The sequence below is a fragment of the Drosophila elegans genome, unplaced genomic scaffold, assembly GCF_018152505.1.
Source record: "Drosophila elegans isolate 14027-0461.03 unplaced genomic scaffold, ASM1815250v1 contig_468, whole genome shotgun sequence".
In the NCBI taxonomy this organism is placed as follows: domain Eukaryota; kingdom Metazoa; phylum Arthropoda; class Insecta; order Diptera; family Drosophilidae; genus Drosophila; species Drosophila elegans.
The window spans coordinates 4,792,420-4,812,635 of NW_024545855.1; the positions used below are offsets into that span (position 1 = coordinate 4,792,420).

At 39.2% G+C, this 20,216-nt stretch overlaps 1 protein-coding gene across 6 annotated transcripts in view; it reads right to left on the reverse strand.

Moving 5' to 3' along the window:
* LOC108143115 (polypyrimidine tract-binding protein 1) overlaps positions 1-20,216 on the reverse strand; it is a 143,653-nt gene that overhangs the window by 92,436 nt on the left and 31,001 nt on the right. For all 6 annotated transcript variants that reach the window (XM_041709028.1, XM_041709027.1, XM_041709026.1 and 3 more), the window contains one exon: positions 16,994-17,092. In XM_041709028.1, coding sequence (XP_041564962.1) covers positions 16,994-17,083 — 90 coding nt within the window. In that variant the 5' untranslated portion in view covers positions 17,084-17,092. The remainder of the gene's footprint in view (positions 1-16,993; positions 17,093-20,216) is intronic.

The window sequence follows — 20,216 nt, forward strand, 5'->3', positions numbered from 1 at the left end:
ACTACTAATTTTGATGAATAATGTCTACTTTATAGTTTGGGAAACGTTTTTTTTTATCTGTAACTATTACTTACTTACTTACTATTCAAGTAAGAGCTTAAAGTGTTCCACAAAAATTGCATATTCAGCTTGGCAACACAGGCATGCATTAGCTGAAGTATAACATTCAGCTGGTTGGTGTAGGGAATTGAACGTCACGATCATGTACACACAGTCATGGATATGGCCTTAGAAGTGTCTGTATCTATGCACTGGCGTTTATTGACCCTAATAAAGTTGGCTGAAGCAAAAAGCCACATTCCCACATGGCGTGGTCTGTCGCTAAAACAATCGCCACGTTGTGAGGCGGCGCATTAAAATTTCAAAGTCAAACTCGAGCGTGCTGCCAGTTGCAAAAACAAAAGCCAAACAGAACGTCGCGCCGACGCAACTTTTTCTGCTTTTGGCCAAGTTCAAGAAGCAAAGTCAGCAAACAAGTCCATTGCGAATGGTATGTGCGATGCCCTGCTTTTCCCTCCTGCGGTTGCAATAAAAACCAGTTTGTGACTGCATTTTTCAGTTCTCTGCGTGTGCTCCTGGGGCAGCCACAAAAGCATTTAAGCAAAAGTTGACTTTTGCCTGGTTGTTGTTGCTGTCTGTGGTCAATGAGAAATTTATGTCGCTCTAGAGCATTTTCCTTTTGGCATTTTAATTGAATGTGAAGGGGCAAAAGGAATTTTTCAAAAGTATTCAAATTTAATCGCATATCGCAGTATTGAGTGGGTCTAAAATCATCGTTCACCCCAACATGTTAATAATAAAGTTCTCAAAGTATGAAAAAGTTTGTGCGTAAGAACAGGAACAAAAGCAAAAGGCAAACTTTAGCATAATAAATAAACAAGGGGAATGAATTTGGCTAAGAGGGCAGTAGAATGTAGTTGGCCAATAGGGCAGGGGAAAAGTAAATTCGACAGCAGGCTTCCTAATGAAAATAGATTTTCTATTTGAATTTTTTTTGCACTTCTTGGTTGATAATAAATATTAATTTATCATAATTTTCGGCCCTGATTTATTTACATGCCTTTAAACTCGCGCGCTCAGTTGCTACACAATCAAGTTTCACCAAAACTCACCTGAAATGAGAGGAATAAAATCAAAATTTAATCAGAAACTTTAAATAAAAGATCAAATGTAATTTAAATGTAATTTTTATTTATATATGCTGCATTAAAATAACGCATACAGAAGAGCCAGAAGAAGAAGGTGGTGGGATGAAGGGCAGTTTGGGGCAAAGCAAAGTGGCAGCACCAAAGCTCCTCAATTATTAATGGGTTTTTGTTCATTGCATACTTTTGGACTGCCAGTGGAAAATCAACTCACAAACACAGCAAAACGCGAAAAAGAGGGGGAAAAGTGGCGGTGGAAGGATACAAGTTGATTTGTTCAGCATACAGTCGTTGGTAATTGTCTAGGAAAGCTTCGTAAATTAGAAATATTTCAGTAAACAAAGTAGGAAAAATATATTGATTCAGTTAAATGAAAAGTTTAGTTGTTAAAATCAATTGGTCATTTTATGGCCAAGAAGAAAATGGGTTTCATTTCAATAGATCAAACCCTGTTACATAGCTAACTTGTGTAAGATCGAAGAATGTTATATCTTTTGCATTTAAGGTGTGTGAATAGTTCCATCGTCATGGTGTTTTATTTTTTGAAAATGTACCATTATATTCGCATAACAATCGCGCGTTAGACTTTTTCCACCACGCAGCTCTATTTATAACTGCCACACTTAGTTGATTTTTCGCAGTCTTGATGCCACTTATCATGAGTTTCACATTTCAATTTTGTCGTATCCCAACCCCGACCATCCTCATTTTGCCCTCTGTAGCAGACTAATGTCTTGGGTGTTTTAGCTAACAAATTACTTTTAATTTTCAGTGACTTTGATTTTTGGCAGTGTTTCCCTTTGCCTTCTGTTGCTGTCACTGCCACTGGCACTGCCCGACCCACATGTCACCTGCTTTCACCCATTCCACCACCAGGACACTGACTAGGCATCTTCATTATCATGAGTTTTAGTGGGCTTACTCGCCTTAGCTTTTATTTTACTTTTGCACTTGTCACTTTTTCGGTTCTTTGATTTTGTTTTTCTTTTTTTCTGGCTCACACACACATGTAGAGAATGGAGAAGCTGGTAGATAAAAAAGAAAAAAAAGACAAAGAAATGTTTTGGGTGAAGGGAGACGGCAAGCAAAAGTGACTTTTGAGTGACAAATTGTTTTTAAATTTCGACTGGGGCTGCGCTTATTTGTGTTAATGGCATAAATTTGCATAAAAGCATTAACTGTTTATTTGCTTTACTGCTTGTCTGCCTTCTCCTCTCTCCTTGCCACCCCTTTGTGCAAATTTGCAAAATTGGCCAGAGAAGAAAACACAAAAATTCAAATCACATTTTTTGACTCTCTCATTCCTGCTATTTTTCCACCCTCGCTGTACTTTTTTTTTTTGATATTCCTCGTATGAGCATCGCTTGAGAGTGAAAGTGAATTGTTGTTGATTAGGCTGAGAGAAAGGGAAGGAGAAAGAAGAGAAGGTTTCACCTTGCGAGTTATTGAGTGGCTGCCTTTTCCCCTCGGGGGGCAAATGTAATTTTGTGCTCGTATTTATTTATTAAAGCCCCGAACAAAAAAGGAAAACAGGCTCATGATTGAATTGTGACAAACTTACCACCCAGCCCTCCACCCTCTGCGAAGACCAAGAATGCAAATTAAAATAAAGAAAATTACGAGAGGGTGGAAATAAAGCCCAACCGCACATGCATACAAAACTACCAAAAATACGTTGTTTCTCCTCAATGTCTGTACAGAAATTTCCGTAATAGTTGAAATATTTCCCGAAAGAGAAGAAAAGAAAACTTAGATATAAAAAGCAAACTAAAGATCAAATATGCTCAAGGACACAAGGAAAGAATAATATGCAATGCAGCTGGGGGACAAGCGTAGCCGAAAATGTGTATTACCACAGCTTAACAACAAGTCAAAAAGCGAAACATGTCAAAAAAAAAAAAAAATGTTAATTATATGCAACAAAAATTTTAACAAGGCTGTGAAAAAGGCTTACATTCAGACCTCAATGAGTCTCTCACGAAAAAAAACTAAGCCCAGTTGTGCCTCTGTCGCCTTTTATCGTTAATGACACTTTACAAAAAAGGAAAAAAAAAATAACGAAACAGGAGCAAAAGATGGAGCCACCAAGACTGGCTGTGGAATTTTAGCACTTTTCCTTGACTTTGCAGCTTGGCCAACAACTTTCCGCCCATCACTTTGCCACGGATAAAGTTTTATTTTGACGTCGTCTTGGTCCTTCTGCCGCTCTCATGAGAAATGCATGAATATCAAATTTGGTTAAGAAGTGTTAATTTTAAGGCACCAAGTCCCTCTTTCCGGCTCTCTGCTCTTCCTCTTTCTCCCAGCTTTCGACCATTTTCCGGAAATGCAGTCAATATGAACTTCACTCGAACTGTGTGTAATTCATTAAAAATAATTTAACGCTCAATTGACTTGTATGGGGAAAACATTTTGCAATTGCATTCGCAACACGTGACAGATAAGTATCAAGCCCAAAATTATCGGCCTGACATCAGCTAATTTGATTAATTAACAGCTCAATAACGTTTGACTAAACAACGCACCCAAATCGGCCAATTAGCACGTTACACATTTAAACATATACGCTTATACCCTAAAACATTAATATTTTTTAAAATAATTGTTGGTAAATACAAATTTATTTTTAAGAATATTGAATTGGTTGTTGTTTTAACTGCACGTTTGACGAAGCATCCCAAACTTTCGGGATGAATTTTTAGTGTTCCAAAACCCATTGAATTAGTATATACTTTCTTAAAGTTAACAGCGTGTTCTTTTGATGATTTAAAACAATTTATTGTTTTCTCAAAATCCAAAAGTTCCAATATATTGCCATAAATTACATCAACAACAACAACAATTATATCAGCTATCATCAACTACTAAATGTTATTTTCTTTTCCTTTTTCGTCGGATTCCACATTTACTGCGCTGTGTGACTGTTACTAGAGGGTCACAGGTCACACTGTCGCCTCTGAATTCACGGTCCCATTGCACGAAGGTTAAATGTTCTATATTATTTGTTATTTTCTGCATATGCTTCTGTCATACCAAAGCATAGCGAGTCGATAATGCAAATCTCACGTGGCTTTCTGCCGTTTATTTAGTTTGGATATTTTGTAAACTTGCTGGAAGCGTGCGTCTTTTTGTCTATGTGATTGCTGCTGCTGCTGTCATTGTCACGTGGGGAGTGCCATCGAGTGACACAAATGAAGTGGCTGCAATTAGCTTTAGAACGAACAGACAACGTTGTTGCTTCAATACCCGGACGCACACACTCCCGACAAGAGGTTTACATTTCAAGTGTATGTCGGTGGTGTAATCTATCCTTTTAACTGCGGATAAACTCTTAATTGTTATCGCAAATGCAAATGTTACTGGAGACCATTTCAAGCCTGTTTAACTGGCATTTAAATGCTTAAATAATACCATAAGTTGAATCATGCAGAAAAGGTAATGTGAGATAAAATTTTCCCTTCAAAATTTACAATTAATATTAAGTTTGCGTACACGATTGAAAAAGTTGTACTGATGTTTAAAAAACATGAAGCTTGCCGCAGCTATATATTGATTGTCCTTTTTATACCCTTGCAGAGGGTATTATAATTTCAGTCAGAAGTTTGCAACGCAGTGAAGGAGACTTTTCCGACCCTATAAAGTACATATATTCTTGATCAGCATCACTAGGAGAGTCGATCCAGCCATGTCCGTCTGTCCGTCCGTTTCTAGTCCCTCAGTTTTAAAGCTATCTGCATGAAAAAAATTACAAAAAAAAAATTGGAATTTTTTTTTAGTTCTTCGACATATAGAAATGGTTAAATATTTCCGAATTACGGTTTAAATTTCATCAAAATCGGAAAAATCCTTTCTTCTTTATTATAAATTTAAAACCGTTAGTCGAAAATAGTTAATCAGTATTCACTAAGGGTCTAGTTAAGAATTCTAGAAGTACCGTATTAAGTTATATTTTGGCTCTCATGAAGTATTGTTTTTTTTCAGTTTAAACGAAAATCTTCCTAAATGTGAACCAGTTAAAAGTCGGCCCCGTCTTTGAATCGGTGATTGCGTTTAAATTTGGCTAAGGTTTGAGCTACTTGAAGCTGCTGCATAATTTAGCAACATTTTTTCTGCCACTTTTATTTAATTTGCACCCGAAAAATCTTCGGGCTCTTACTCATTGAGGTTTCGACTTTTTTGTACTTTTTCTTGTTGGGGGATTATTCGATGTCTTCTTTGCCTGGGCCACACAAACAAAAAAGGGCTAACCATCTTGCGTCTGTTGTCGACGCCATGAAAAATTCACTCAAGTTGTAATTTACCTGCAGTTGTTCTCGGTAACCTTTGCTTTACTTATCTTCATTTTTCCTTAGACAAATCTGTTTCGTTGTCTACTGATGTCTGCTGCCACACTGTGCCCTGCGTGCTCAAAAATTCCTTTTGAGAAATTGAATCCCTGGCATGCTCGACCAACACGAATTCATCCAGCAATCCCCCGTGTCTGTGTATCCAAGCAAGTGTGTCCCACTCTCCGTACTTCCAATTCCTGTGTGTGCTCGTGCATTTGTCTCTGCTGCCATGGAGTGCCAATGGGATTGCTGCTTATATTATTTTCAGCATATCTTATCAAAAACATGATAATATATATTTCACGCTCTGTGAACGGAATGGCGCTTCTGATTTTACTCTAATTCCAAATGCCGAATGAATTAAGCTTAATTTTGAATAAGTGTTTGAACTGAAGAGCCTAATAGGTATACCATAAATCACTAGTTAAAAATAGTTTATAAAACTAAGTTTGATAAACGATGAAAAAAGTGACTCTCCCTTAAAGGTGGTAAATAATTAAGCTTAAGTTGTTGTTCTATTTCAAAGTTAAATTCATAGACGTCCAAAATTTTAATATTATTTTTTAACAAACACCGTTGCACAATTTGGAGCGGTGCACTGAACATATCCAAAATCCGATTAAAAATAGTTTGTTAGAAGCTCACCAAAAGTGCAAAAGTCAACTTTACACACATGCAAATGATGCTTCACTTTTTGAATATGTGTGTATGGGTAAAAATCACTTAAGCGCACAATCTGTCAGCCATTTGACCAATTAAAAGTTTTAGCCCTAATACGCTTCATTTGATAAAGTTACGCACACAGAGAAAGAGGAGTTATCGGGAAAGGCATCTCCAATAGAGAAATTAAAGAACGAAAAACTTTGGGGGCCATAAAAAATACAAGAGAGCGAAAAATAAAAACTTTTAAAGGCAACTCAAAAAAGCTCGGGAAACAAGTTTTGTAGCTTATTGAAATTTATTGAGATTTATACATAATCTGTGCCGCGCACAAAGGAAACTTTTCTACAGCTGTCAATCACAGTGCGGGCCATACTCCTGTGAAATCACCCCTTCCCCCAGCAGTCTTTATCCTCTAGTGACCAATAAAAACGACTGGCGCAAAAACATTTGATGAAATGCCGGAAAGACGAGGTCGTCATCTGTCCAGGAAATAAGCGCCAATTATGCCACCAGGCAATGCGTTTTAACTCAGGTTGGGTTCAGTTTTTCGCAGTAGGAAGAACGTCTGGCCATCAGCTGGCTGGCCAGTTAGCGACCCAGAATTCATTTCTTTTTGCTTCTTCCAATTTCAATTTCAATTTGCTGCACGCTGAAATGTTCTTGTCGTCGTTCCCGTCCCCAATTCTATCCTCATCTTTATCCCTTTGGAAGGAGTCCCCAAACCGTCGCCATTTTCTTTGGCTCTTATCTTGAAAGCGTTTCTACACTGAACAACACGGTTATTATAATATTGCAAAGGAAACCATATTTTAAGTCTTCAGCTCTAAAGCGTTTATGCGTATATGTTTAAAAACAACAATAACTTGTGATCAACTCGCTATGAGATCCGGCCCATTCCGACTTGTATAGTACCTGCAAAAGAGAGAAAGTTTTATATCAACTCAAACTTTTTTAATCTTTATTTTTAAAGATTTGGTACTTTAAGCAATTATTTACTTAAAGAATTATCATGAAGAAGAATTATCCTGAGTGTACGTAGCGGCCCCCATATATTTTGCGGGTGTATGCTGTAGTGGGGGAATATCTGCTTGACCAAGCGCACACAGGGCGCCGGCGAAGAGGTCCTGGGGGTGGAGTGGGGTTGTATCATTTTGTACGCACTTCCGCTCGCTCGTAAAGGGATTTTCCTGTATCTTGCATCCGGCCTGCTGCTGCTGCTGTTCCAACTTCTGCTCCTGCGTCTTTTGCTTCTCCTTATCCTCTGCGTCTGTTGCTGCCTGTCATTTTGCGTCAATGGGTCATCCATCTCCCGATTCATCCTTGGTCCGCAGGCCGCAAATGTTTTATTTATGTGTGGACAACGACGTTGGCAACGGCAAAGTTTTACTCAAATATGCGTGGGCAAAGGGGGCGTGGCGTGGAGCAGGCACTGGCATCTGCTCAGGTGTGAGCCCCTCACCTTTCCGGTATACATGTGTGATTTCAGCCTTTGATTGAGTGGTGCGCTCCCAAATCCGCAAAATAGATTTCCCAATTGACACATTTTTATCTTTTGGTCCCTTTGTGCTTTACTTTTTTCGAGCACGTTCGCCACGAGCTTGATTAATAAGATTTTAATATTTATAAAAGTATTATTCTTTTCGCCAGATGGATATATCAAGTGAAATAAATTTAATTATATTTTATTTACTGCTTAGCGCGAAATGCCTTAATTGAGGAAAGGTTGTCTCTAAGATGAAGAGCTTGAAGTACAATGGAGGCGACCTGACCAGCCGTTTGTTCATTTATTCACCCAGTACACGCCTTATTCTTTTACTTTATTTGCTTTGTTGATTGTCAACATCAATTATTTAACTTTGGCCTAAAAACTCCTTCGAGCCTTAGGCCACCCCCCGTCCACTCCTTTGCTGATCCTTTTGTGGGGTCTATTTAAAAACAGTCAAATAAGCGCACATAAAACTTATCACGCCTGAATTTGTCAGCACAAAAGCCAACGCACGAAAGAAACCCAAAATCAACCCTTTTTCCGACTTTTACGCATCCTTTTTCTTCGGTCTTCATTTTTTTCGGTTGCCAGTTAGTTGAAAAATTTGTCGCGGCTTCAACGCTTCGCACTTCATTTTTTGTTTGCCTTGTTGAATGCTAAATGCAAATGCTCTGCATACTTTTTGCCGTTTTCTTTTTCACTCGCAACGAGCGGGTCGGATGTTGTTGACGCTGCCAGGGTGGTTTTGGCGGTTTTCCTTCAGAAAGGGATATGGTGGCCACTTAAGACAAATTGCGCGGGCTTCATAACAAAGGAGCAGAAAAATAGGCAAGAAAACTGGTTGCAGAAAAGACAAATTTACTCTGACTCATTTCCCGCTATTCAAAAAGTTTACACACAATAAGCGATAAGTGTTACGCTTCAAATCTGCAGGGCAAAAAAGAAAAGGGTTTTTTTTAAAAGTTGAAGAATTCAATTTTTTGCGCCCACTTCAGCTTAAATATCAGATATTTTTCTCGGGTCAGAACCATAATTCTCAGTCTCTATCAAATATATTTGGCATAGACAGCATTGGATGCCTCAAAAAAAATTTTTTTTTATCTATTATGGTTTATGTTTTGCGGCTTCAAAAGTTTTGAGAGGCATCCCTATTTCAAGCGAACTTTTAAAGGCATTTTAAGTAATGAAGCAATTAAATAATCGTTGCACCACATCAAGAATACACCATGTGTGAGTGCGTGCCCGGGTTATAAATACTAGCAATTTTCCAGCATTCTGAGCCCTAGCCTGGTTTCCACAACCAAGGATAATACGACTTTATGGCCAAGGCAAACTCAGCCCTGCAATAATCCTCGAATTGCGCCCTGTAACAGTCTACACTGGTATTAAAATATAAACAAATTTTAACGAGAATACGCCCAGAGAACACTTAATATATGACCTTAATTTCAGGAACAAATAGAATAGAAAAACTGGTTAAGGGGCCATTTGTTCTTATAGCTTAACTATTTGACTTACAAGATTAAGTTAAGAAATCGAAGTTGGTATTACATATATAGATACTTAACAGATGACATTTTTCAGTGTGTATTCTCTGCCACGAAAGTCGGGGTGGCAAATGGATGTCATGTGGTTTTATTAGAAATTGTTATCGCAGAGCCTTTTGCCGCTTTCGCTGTCGTTGCAACGGCCCTACTACTGCACTCTGCTGCACCAACCCATGCGCTTAAGTTTTGATTTTTATCTGCCGGTGGAGGGGCTCCCACCGCGTCCCCATCAAACGACGCCTGAAAGGCCAAGCTTATTGCCCCATTTGCTATTTGCCCGGCTGCGTTGGAGGCTTTTGCCACAAGTACTTTGTTATCTGTGGAATTAAAAAACGTCGCCATATTGGCTGCCGCGCGGAACTTTTGTTGCTCCTGCTACTTTGAGTGCACTTTTAGTGCCATAAATCAGAAATCGTTCCTGCGGCTGCTGCAAGTTGTGCGGTATTGAATAACCACGAGTTGAGTCCGCTTTTATTATTGCAATGTAAATACAAATTTATATTAGCGTCGTAAAGGTAAAGTAAGGCACCGCAAGGAGAATCCTTAGGCGCAGCTTCTTAAGAGCACACTTTTACGGCATTTGGAAAGCCCACACAGACACGGTAAAATCTCCAGCGGAAGCAATCGCATTTCCAATGCCAATATTTGTATTTGCTTTCTATGAGAAAACGAATCCTGGCTGTTATTGTTGCTGCAGTGCCTTCCTTTTTATGATTTTGATTTTTATGTATGGTATTAAGAGAGCGACAAAGCCAGATGATGATAAGATATAAGCAGATGAAGGGTGAAAGTACAGTGGAATGCATAATTTCAAAAACGACAAAATGAATTTTGTCAATGAAAATATTATGAAGTTCATTTAGTTGCTGTATAATACTCAATATAAATTGAGATCGTGTTCTCTTACATTTATGGACATTGGGGCAATTGTATTGGACCGAATTTTCTTGACATTTATACAACTGTCTTACACATCCATTCTTTGTTGCATCCTAAATCTGTCGAGTTACTGAACTTATTAATTTTATTGTTGGCTACATTTTGGAGTCATTAAATTATCATTCAATAAGACCGCATGTCCTTAAAGCCCTTACGTAGCAGACTAGATTTTCTGACTTTCTTACAGGGAAATGACTCATTAGGCTAACTAGTCCAATCAGTACTAAGCACATGGCCGTAACCACAAAGGATCTGATGACAAATAAACACTGCCAGACATGGAAAGCGCATTAACTATCAGACGCGCCATAAATATTATAATACTTTAAATTACCTTCCAGACGGCCTCTTACATATGTTAACAGAGGAATATGCGCACGTAAGTCGAGTAAAAATGTATATGGGTAGTGTAATAAAGAGAATTCTAAAAACGCCGCCAAAACCAAATCATAAACCAGAATAATAATTACCCTAAGCTTTGACAGAAAGATCCCAGTCTATAGGACAGGACTAAAAGGCCGTTCCCCGTTGAAGGAAATTTATTGATGCGTGTGCGCCTAGGACTCTCCATACACTTAAAGCTCCAAAGCGCGTGTTGAGCCTTGAGGCCATAAAAAGTTCACATAATAATGTCAAATGAGTTACAACAAAAGCCGGCGATGGGTTGGCAAAGGGGTATTTTGGAGAAGGGACGTTTTTCCGCACCCTTCGCCTGATGACTGTATTCTCGCGCCAGTCGTTGCGGTCGTTTGCAGTTTTTATTACAAATTTATAGCCACACATGCAGACAAAAATCGCAGCAAGGAGTTCTTCCTTGAAGGTGCGTCCACCTTAAAAAACTTTCTCCCTGGCAGTCTGGAGTTTCGCTTTCATTGGAAAAGTTTTTGCAAATTTCATAATGCTTATTGGGCCAGTCGGACACACAGTAAGACAGAGCATGTGTTTGTCCCGGCCCTACACTCTTGCTTGCCCAAATGGAGCAAAACTTCTCCTCCTCCTGTTGTTTGTGTTTCAGTCTCAGTCGGCGTGTGCTTGTCCTTACAGTTTTTGGTCAACAAAAAAGTTCTCCCGTTTCGGTGAGCACACCTGCAGACAAGGACAAAAAGGAACGGGAGTCCTGGCAACAGTGTGGGCAACATTTAAGCTCATCTAATGCATGTGTCCGTTCGAGTTTGTTGTGTTCACATGCGACGGCTTCGAAAGTCGAGGGACATCTCCAGGCGCTCCTTTTCGGTCTGCCTTGATTCTGCAGACAACCAATTTTTCTGCTGCACACGGCGTGAAAATCGCGAAAATAAATATTGAACTGTAAAGCCAAAGTCAACAAGAAAACGTTGTCAAGGATGTGTGTGTCTTCGGTCGTCGTTACCTTCCTTGGGGGGCTGTTAAGGGTTAAAGCCGCTTTCCTTCGATGCAGCTGTGCCCTGTAAGTCCTGCTTTGACTATGCTCCCCCGCTGGCGCTAAAAGTGTCCCGCAGTAATTGGCTTGTTTGCAGTAGGGCTTGCCAGTTCCCATCGACTATTGACAAATTTCAGAAAAGTACCACTAATAAGAATTTAAGCGCACAGACCACAATATGTTTCAGTCAAATTTAAATACCTGTGACTAGTACACTACCTGGATTACTTAGCTCTTAAGATAAAAAAAAAAGCTTTGAACAATTTGAAGTCAGAACTTCCTATAACCATTCGATTTAGCCCAGCTCTGATATTTCCTGCGAAATGTTTCGTCTTGAAATTTTAACGAGACACCTGGGAATTGCATCATTTCGTGTTATTTCTTTCCCTGTCGCCCACAGAAGCTATTGTGTTCTTGTTGTCCTTTGTGTGCAACTATAATAAATAATGCTCGCCCACACCCCGACAAAATAATAAGTAAAACGCACGCTTGACAAGAACAAGAACATCGAATCACAGAACAGAACAACGGGGCAGCGATGAGCTTCAAGATGCCGCAGGGCAGCACGAATGAAAGGACAAGTAGCCGCCCGCCTGCTTGAGGAAGCGATGGGGCGTTTCGCAACGCCTTAATTGAAATTAATGTATTTCCCTTTTCGTTTGCCACACACATGGCCTTCGCATACTATTATACTGCACTTAAAATAGTCACCTTTAAGATTTAAAATTTCCTTTTAGACCAAGTACTTTTCCACTTATTTAAGACATTTTAATTTTCCAGACAATGGACGTAAATTTATCATCGATTCAAAATAAGATGCTTCAAGAATGTTATCGAATGTTACTATAGTTTTATAAAAATCTCTTTAGTTATTGGGTGCAAAGGAAACAAGTAAAATCATTCCTTATTATTTTTCTAAGTGTTTGCTTTGTTCTTCATTTCGTCTTTAACTTGTACCCCTTATAGCAAATAGTTTTTGTGTTGTCTTTGCTCCAAGCCAAATTGACTTACGCCATAAGCAACAAGCAGCTTGTTAACTGTCTGCCTTAGTCACCCTTGCACCCCTCTTGTAATGTTCTCTTCTTTTCTTCCAAGTTGCGTGCCCGAATAGTTTAGACACGCACAAAAGCGAGCTTCACAAAATACAACTTTTCGTTTAACGGTTGTTCTGCGTTGCCTGCAGCCGTAAACGGGGGAATAATTAGCCTTTGCCTTAAGCTTTTCATTGTTATACCGGGTGTAATAGGTCGACGCAATTTTGATTTTAAAAGATGGCCATGCGTGCATGCCTAATGTGCCAAGGTCCCTTAGATCCGCACTTCCACCATACCCTTGGATACTTCGTATTCATAATAAATAACTATAACTTTTAACGCTTTTTATGGAGCCAAACAGTAAAACAGCCAAACCAAGAATCAAACCATCAGCAACCGACTACAAAAGGAGATGCCCTTGGTAGATTAAGGCAAAGTGTATACAACGTACAAGGGTGTACAGATATCTGGAAACACTCCTTAAAAAAAGGAATTCTGGTCGGGTTTGGGTTTCTTAAAAAAAAGATAAATTTAGAAAATTATTGATTCCCTTATACAAAAGAAGATTGCAAATTCAAAAATATCATAATTCCTAAGTTGATGGAACTTACATAAGTCTTATTTACATTCAATATATATTTAATATATATACCAATAATTGCAAACAGGGTATTTCTTAGCTGATCCTTCTTAGCTTTTGATATGCGGTTATGTGCATCACGCCACGGATTTTCGGTCATGGATTTGAGATTTTCTCCACCCAACCCACTCGTCATTTTACTGCCCTCCTTTGCCGAGTTTGCCTTTTAATTTCTTGAAAAGGTTTCTACCTTTTGTTGTTCTTGCTTAATACGCATTGCACAAAGGCAAATATTGAGTGGAATGAGACGACGGATGTAGAGGAACTACTGGAGCTAAGAGCATATCCCTCGGCTTTCTACATTATATGAATTACAATAATAAAAAAAAGAAAATGCGAGGAAAACGCATATCAAATGTTGGAGCAAGGCATCCAAAAAAATCATAAAAATTACAAAAGGTATGCTGGAAAAATGGGAGGAAGCAGAGGCGAGTAGACAGCTCTCGAATGCGTTCAAGAAAAATCACCGTAATAAAGCCAAGCGTCTGGGATCTTCCCTCTGCTTCGGTGTGTATGTAGCAAATAAAACAATTTGAGTGGAAATAAAAAACAAAACAACCTGTGCCAGCTGATGGTTTAAGATGGGTGGTGAAAAACGGGTGCTTAACACAACGCCCGAAAATGTAAGTGAGACACAATCCTTTGTAAGGAAACGTCGGGCAGCTGGATTCTCAGACAGACAAACATTACCTGCAAACAATGCGTTGTCGTCGTCAAAGAGTAAAACATAGCTCAAATTATTAATAAGAAGCATAAGAAAAACAAATGCGAATGTATACAGGCAGGAGATGATGAAGGAGGAAAGATGAAGGCGGTCGAATAAGAAAAAAACCACTCAGAAAAATAAATATTAAAAAGTATTTAACGATTTCGTGAGACTCTGGAAAAAATATCAGCAATAAATGTTGCAATAAATAAATTTTAGTATGATGCAGGCTATAATATTGTTTAGACAGGATACTTGCAGGTTTAGACCTTAATTTTCTATCTCGCTTTTTTTCAGTGTAAGACCATGACAGTCAGAATACAACTGCAGCAGCAGTCGCTCGGTGGCTCGGTCACCGGTTTCAGTCCAGTGTTGTCTTTAAGTTAACGGTGCAATGGGGAGGATAGCGGCATGAAGCGAGTGATAGAAGGTGCTGGCCTCATCATCACCCTACCAGCTGGCAAAGGGAATAGCTGAACACACCTGAGTGGCTGATGGACAAGCGCCTGGCGGAAGTCCTTAAGCTTGAAGGCCTTTGAACCGTGTTACGTGAACAAAGATTATTTATGTGCTCTAATCCGTAACAGATAAGAGATAAGAACGATAAATGGCTAAAATGTTCAATAGTTCTAGAAAGTCGTTGCAGCTCCTAAATGTTACTTGAAAAAACAAGAAAGGTGGAAAACTTCAGCAAGCCGAAGTTTATATAAAATATAAAAAATATAAAATATTCATAAGAAATAAAAAAAAAGTAAAAATAGAAAAGTTAACCTTATATCCATATCCATTTTAGTTTTTGTTTATAGCATACCAATTTTTCCCATGGGAGCTACATATTTGATATAGAATACTGAGAAACTAGTTTGCATAGAAACGGACGGACGGACAGAAGGACATGGCTAGATTGACTCCCCTAGTGATGTCTCCTTCACTGCAAGAATATACAAAACATATTTCCTGCCAAATGATGTCGAAGGTTTAAAATTTGTATTTTCGTAGGCCGGCCCACAAAATTGGAATAATTTTATAACCTCTAGTGTTCTAAATTGCCCCACGAAATATATGCATGATTTAAAATGTAACTGGTCAGATAAATAAAAGTGCCATCCCGCATTTATCACCAATTGAAGCATTATAAACTAAATTAAATTCTTTAAAAAAGCGCCATCTGCAAAAATAAAACCCCACCCTTATGTTCTACCCCATAAAAACCATACTTTTTTCATTGTCTTCTGTATTTCTTTGTTATTAAATATTATTTTGCGAGCCTCACCTTTACAAGGTATTTTTAAAAGGCCTTTTTTATGAGCAACGAAGATGCCCCTGGCCAGCCTAACCCACCCAACCAGCCCCTTCCGACCCACCACCCCGCGTGATTTATGCCGCGCGGTCAAGTGTAAGTTCCACCACTGGCACCTCGGGGCAGGAAATTGGGTTTAACAGCAGCAGCCAGCGGGACCTGGCAGCTCGTTTAATTTCAGCCGATTTTTTTCACCGGCCGCCTTTTTATTAAATATACTTTTTGCCGCTACAGTTTTTGTTGCCTTTTTATGAACTGGTTATCAGTGGACTACTTTACGAGTTGCGATTTGCCTTAATTACTCGCGTCGGCAGATCAGGATATTAACGGCACTGAGCTCGGTTGGTTTGGGTTTAGCACATAGCTGTGAATGTCTGTCAGCGGTTAAGCTGCAGTGGCATTTTTCCTTTTTTCTGTGTTTTCATAAATAACGATTAATTGGCTGCTTGTTAACCTTTGAGCTGATGCTGATGGATAATGAAGGAATGCAAGTAAAGGGACACTCTGTGATTGTTTTTTAATTGCCATGCAGTTGGATTTCCGGAAATAATGAGAGTGCTCCAACCTGGGTAAATGAGGTCCGATTTTCGTATAGTGTTACATACTTCTCACTACTCGGCTCAATTATTTGGAAATTTTATGTTTGTGTATTTTCATGAAATTTTCGTTTAATTTGGTATGACAATTTTCATGCATTCCAAATAGGAACCGCAGAGAAAATCCGGACAAAGAGAAATTATCCTTTGTGCATACTTTTGCTTATTTCGGGTTTGTGGGCAAAACCATTTTATTTTCCATACACATAAAAAACCATTGAAGCAGAATGAAAAAGGCCACTGCAGGCACTGTCATTTATTAAAAAGACAGCTGAGAGAAGAGGATTGGAAAACAAATTAAAAGCGCATTTATATTGGTAAAGCCTCCTTTTGGGGAGAATGTTTTCCTTACCCCCGATTGCAACCGATTTTCGCACCCTCCGAGGGCAGCAGCCCCGCTAACGAGCGTCCATTATGCAAACAATAAGCACAGTTTCCTCTCTAGATAACAAACCGCAAACAAACGAACGTATAAAAATATACCTCTCGTGGCAAGAAGAAATATTGCGCATACGCTACGCATCCTGCGAGTGGCTTTCATTCAAAAATAGATTTATGTGTGGCATTTAAGAGTCACAAACAAAAAAAAGGAACAGAAGAGTAAAGGAAGGAACCCAAACAAAATCAAGAAAAATGTGATGCAGCATTTATCAAACGTGACCCAATCCGTGAAAATGTTTGAAACTTTTCCTCCCCTTTCACCCACCGAAAGCTGCTTGACATCATTATTCTTCAGCAGAAACAATGTGCAGTGCATTTCGGTATCATTAAAATGTGATCACATCGTAATAAAGCCGCAGTCAAATGAGGGCGGAAGATCGGCTGGACGCCAGCTTGGGGCAACCACGATTTGATTTAGTGCCGCACATTATTTCACGTAAATATCTGTGCCGGGTCTATGTGTGTATGTTTTGCAATAATGTCAACAATAAAGCGGACTCTTTGACATGTGTGCGTAAGTCGAGTATGCGTGCTCAGTTGGCAACATTTACATTTAGCATTTTGCCTCACTTGTTGACATTTTGCCATCGGGTTCCAGCAGATTTGGATGATTTTCACATTTAAGGGCTTAATTTACTATTTAATAATGGTAAGCAAACAAATGTTCAAGTGGAGGGAATAGAGAAGGATAGCAAAGGGATAGCAGGAAGTACTTCCGAAGAGTAGATGGCTGGAGGGGATGATGTAATGAAAGATTGGATTAACTTACCTTGACTCCAATGTGAACCGGTGCAAATTCTGTTTTGTGTATTGAAGGTATCGGTATCGGTAATTGCATGGGAAGGGGGCAGGACATCATGGTCGCTACCTGTGAATGCAAACAGAGAAATAAACACAGATGTGTTAGTCGGATATGGAGTGGTAATTAAAGGGTTATATGGGTAAGAGAGAATGGTTAATATATAATATCTGTATCCTATTCTACGGTGGGAATAAGTAGGTTATCTCATAACCTACCTAATCATATATTTCGAGTTGTATTTTAAAGTTAGAATTGATTTGTTTAGACATGGTATAGTCATACATAATACCCTACAATAAGCGAATCAGGGCAGCAGCTGGCGCAGTTATCCAACTTCGCCCTGTATTCCTTTTTTTTTGTGCTTCTTAGATTTCCGTTGATATTGAAATTTTCGATTTTTTAATTTTTACGCTTTTTAATGGCAGCTAACACAGGAATCGCTCCCGCACATCCAGACACACTACCCCACAACCAGATCACAGCCACATTGAATTTCATTCGAAAACAGGACGAAGATTGGTGCAGAGCGGGAGTATGACCAGAGTTTTATTTGGCGCACATCATCATTGTCATTTCCGCTTTTGCGTAACGATGTCAACGTTTTTGATGGCTTCATTTCGTTGCGCTGCATTTCGTTTTGGTGTTTCGTTTCGTGCGCCAAATAAATCATTGCCTAGCCTCCTTTTTTCCTCGCATTTCCGGCTGTCCCGACCCCTTTATTCGCGCTGCATTCACGCCTTTCTTTGTAACCAATAAAAACTTTTCGACTTTGTCATAATACGAGCAGAAGCTAAAGCAAAAAGGCTAAGGGCAGCGCCAACAGCAACGCATACAAAGTAAAAAAAATCACAGAAGCAAATATAGGGGGCGAATAGAATGGGACATGCCCATACAAATATTTACTCAAAAACATAATAAACATATTAATTTTTTTGCCAATATATATGTGCCTTTTGACAATTCAATTTAGATTAAGATGCTTATACAAAAAATAATAAATAAATGATTTTCTCAGTGTAGAGAAAACGTTGAAAATTAAAAGGGCATGACAAAGTGGAAATGTTGTCAAAACTTTTGCATCAAGGCATTGAAATGACATCAGAAGCAAGAGTGCGGACAATGTGATATGGAAATACGAGGAAACACTGAACGTTATAAAAATTGTTGCATGCACACACTCCGCCAAGAATTCAATTTCCGGCCTCGATCTCCAGGATTCTGCCTCTGGACCTGCATGCGCCCCCATTCTTCCCACAACCAGATCTTCTTCCTAAGCAATTTGTATTCAACTTAACGTTTGGACAAACAAATTTCCTATCGCATTACACTTGTCAGCAAACTGGCACCCTTTACTCGGCGCAACATGGGAGGTCGGGCCAACTGACACGTGTTTCTTTTCCATGCTCAACAATCAAACTTGTCAACGGCATCGATTACCAAAACAGCTACAAAAATGCAGAACCATCATAACAAAACTATTTATGTCTCACTTTGCCCAGTCCCACCTTTATATCCCTCTCCATCACTTTCACTGACTGTCAGCCGGCTGTCAGTTTGTTTACACATTTCACAGAAAATTTCTTTAAGTGCTACAAAAGTGTCATCACATGGGCAGCTTGGCAAACTAATTAATAGAATTTCAGCATTACGTATTGTTGTTCTGCAAGTTGTTTTTACCCGACTGCCGTTGCAGTTGTAGTCGTCATCGTCATCAGAAGTAGTGCCAAAGTGCAGCGGAGCGTGGCTTGGCTTGCATTTTAATGACGACAACAAACGGAAATGACGTCGCTTGACTGACTTTCCAACATTGTAGCCGGCTTTTTATGTTGACACGCGACGCAGCAACGGCAATTGAAAAGGTCGACGAAGGGGCCGAATGACGGGAAGAACGAAGATCCGCGTATCCACGGCAGTACAAGCTCGCATATGAAGTCGTGGTCTGGGCACATGTGACAGCCATGTGGACGCTAGCAAGTTCTCTTGCAATAAATGCCTAACTCCACAAGGTTTTACGTTCATATAAATAAAATTTTTTTTTGAAAATTAATTGCTAAAGTTGTAACAATAGCTTAATTATATTTTAATTTACTTAATTATTGTTATGTCTCAAATCTCTTACTTATAATTTATCAAAAAAAATATACCTCAGCGAATACCATACCTTTTTTTTAGTCTACGAGTAAGAGGTAAAAATAAAAACAATGCTCCTTAGTAGTGAAGAATACTTTTTCCTTTTTCAGTGCAAATGTGTTCTGACTTGCCTTCCTTCCTTTATCCCGACATTGATGTACGACCCTGGCTGGGTCTCGGTCCACGTACCGTTACCAAACACTTTCCTGCCCTTCGCTCATTACAATGCCGCTGTCCCCCCCCCCCACGCGTTAATTTTTGCCAGTTTTGTGGTGAACATCCAAGGCATTCGAGCAGGATATTAAATGTAATAAGGCAGTGATGAGAGCGAAATGATGTAGCGGCACTGTTGCTTCCGATGCTGCATGCACAATTAGGACCTGAGGGCGAAGGGGGCTGCCCATGCCACCCCCGAAAACAATGATTAATGAGCAGTTGCAGCAGCAACAACATCGGCAATCATACATCATTCGGTTAGCATTTAAGTTCAGATGAGCGAAGTTGAAGTACCCAAAAGACACGGACAAAATTGCAACGACAAAAGCAATTGCAACGACAGCAGCAACTCGCAACCTGTCACAATTGCAACCTGCAACAAGTTCATGGCATATGTCGTCGCCTTCGTCGATTTTTCCACTTCATTGAGCATGCGCGGCGCATTTACGGCTGCAGGCAACATCAATGATAACTGCATCGACAGCATAAGCAACATCTGTGCAGCAAATCAAGCGAAAAATTTTTGCACGGGCCATCCACTGAAAAAAAACAGGGCATTTGATTATATTATTAATTCTTAATTACACTACTTTACAAAATTAAAAAAAAAAACAAGAAAGGAAGCAAACCCAAAGTTCATATACCCTTGCAGCTATTGCAAAAATTAAATGTTCTTGAAAACATTAAAATTATGATTGAGTTGCGTGTATGTTTAAAAACATTGAAGCTATGATCATGTGCAGCCTAATTATTTGATAGTTCCTATAGCAGCTATATGACAAGCCAAATTTTAACAATATCTTTGTATCAGCGGGTTTGGCGTATTTCGGCTGTAAACTAGTGC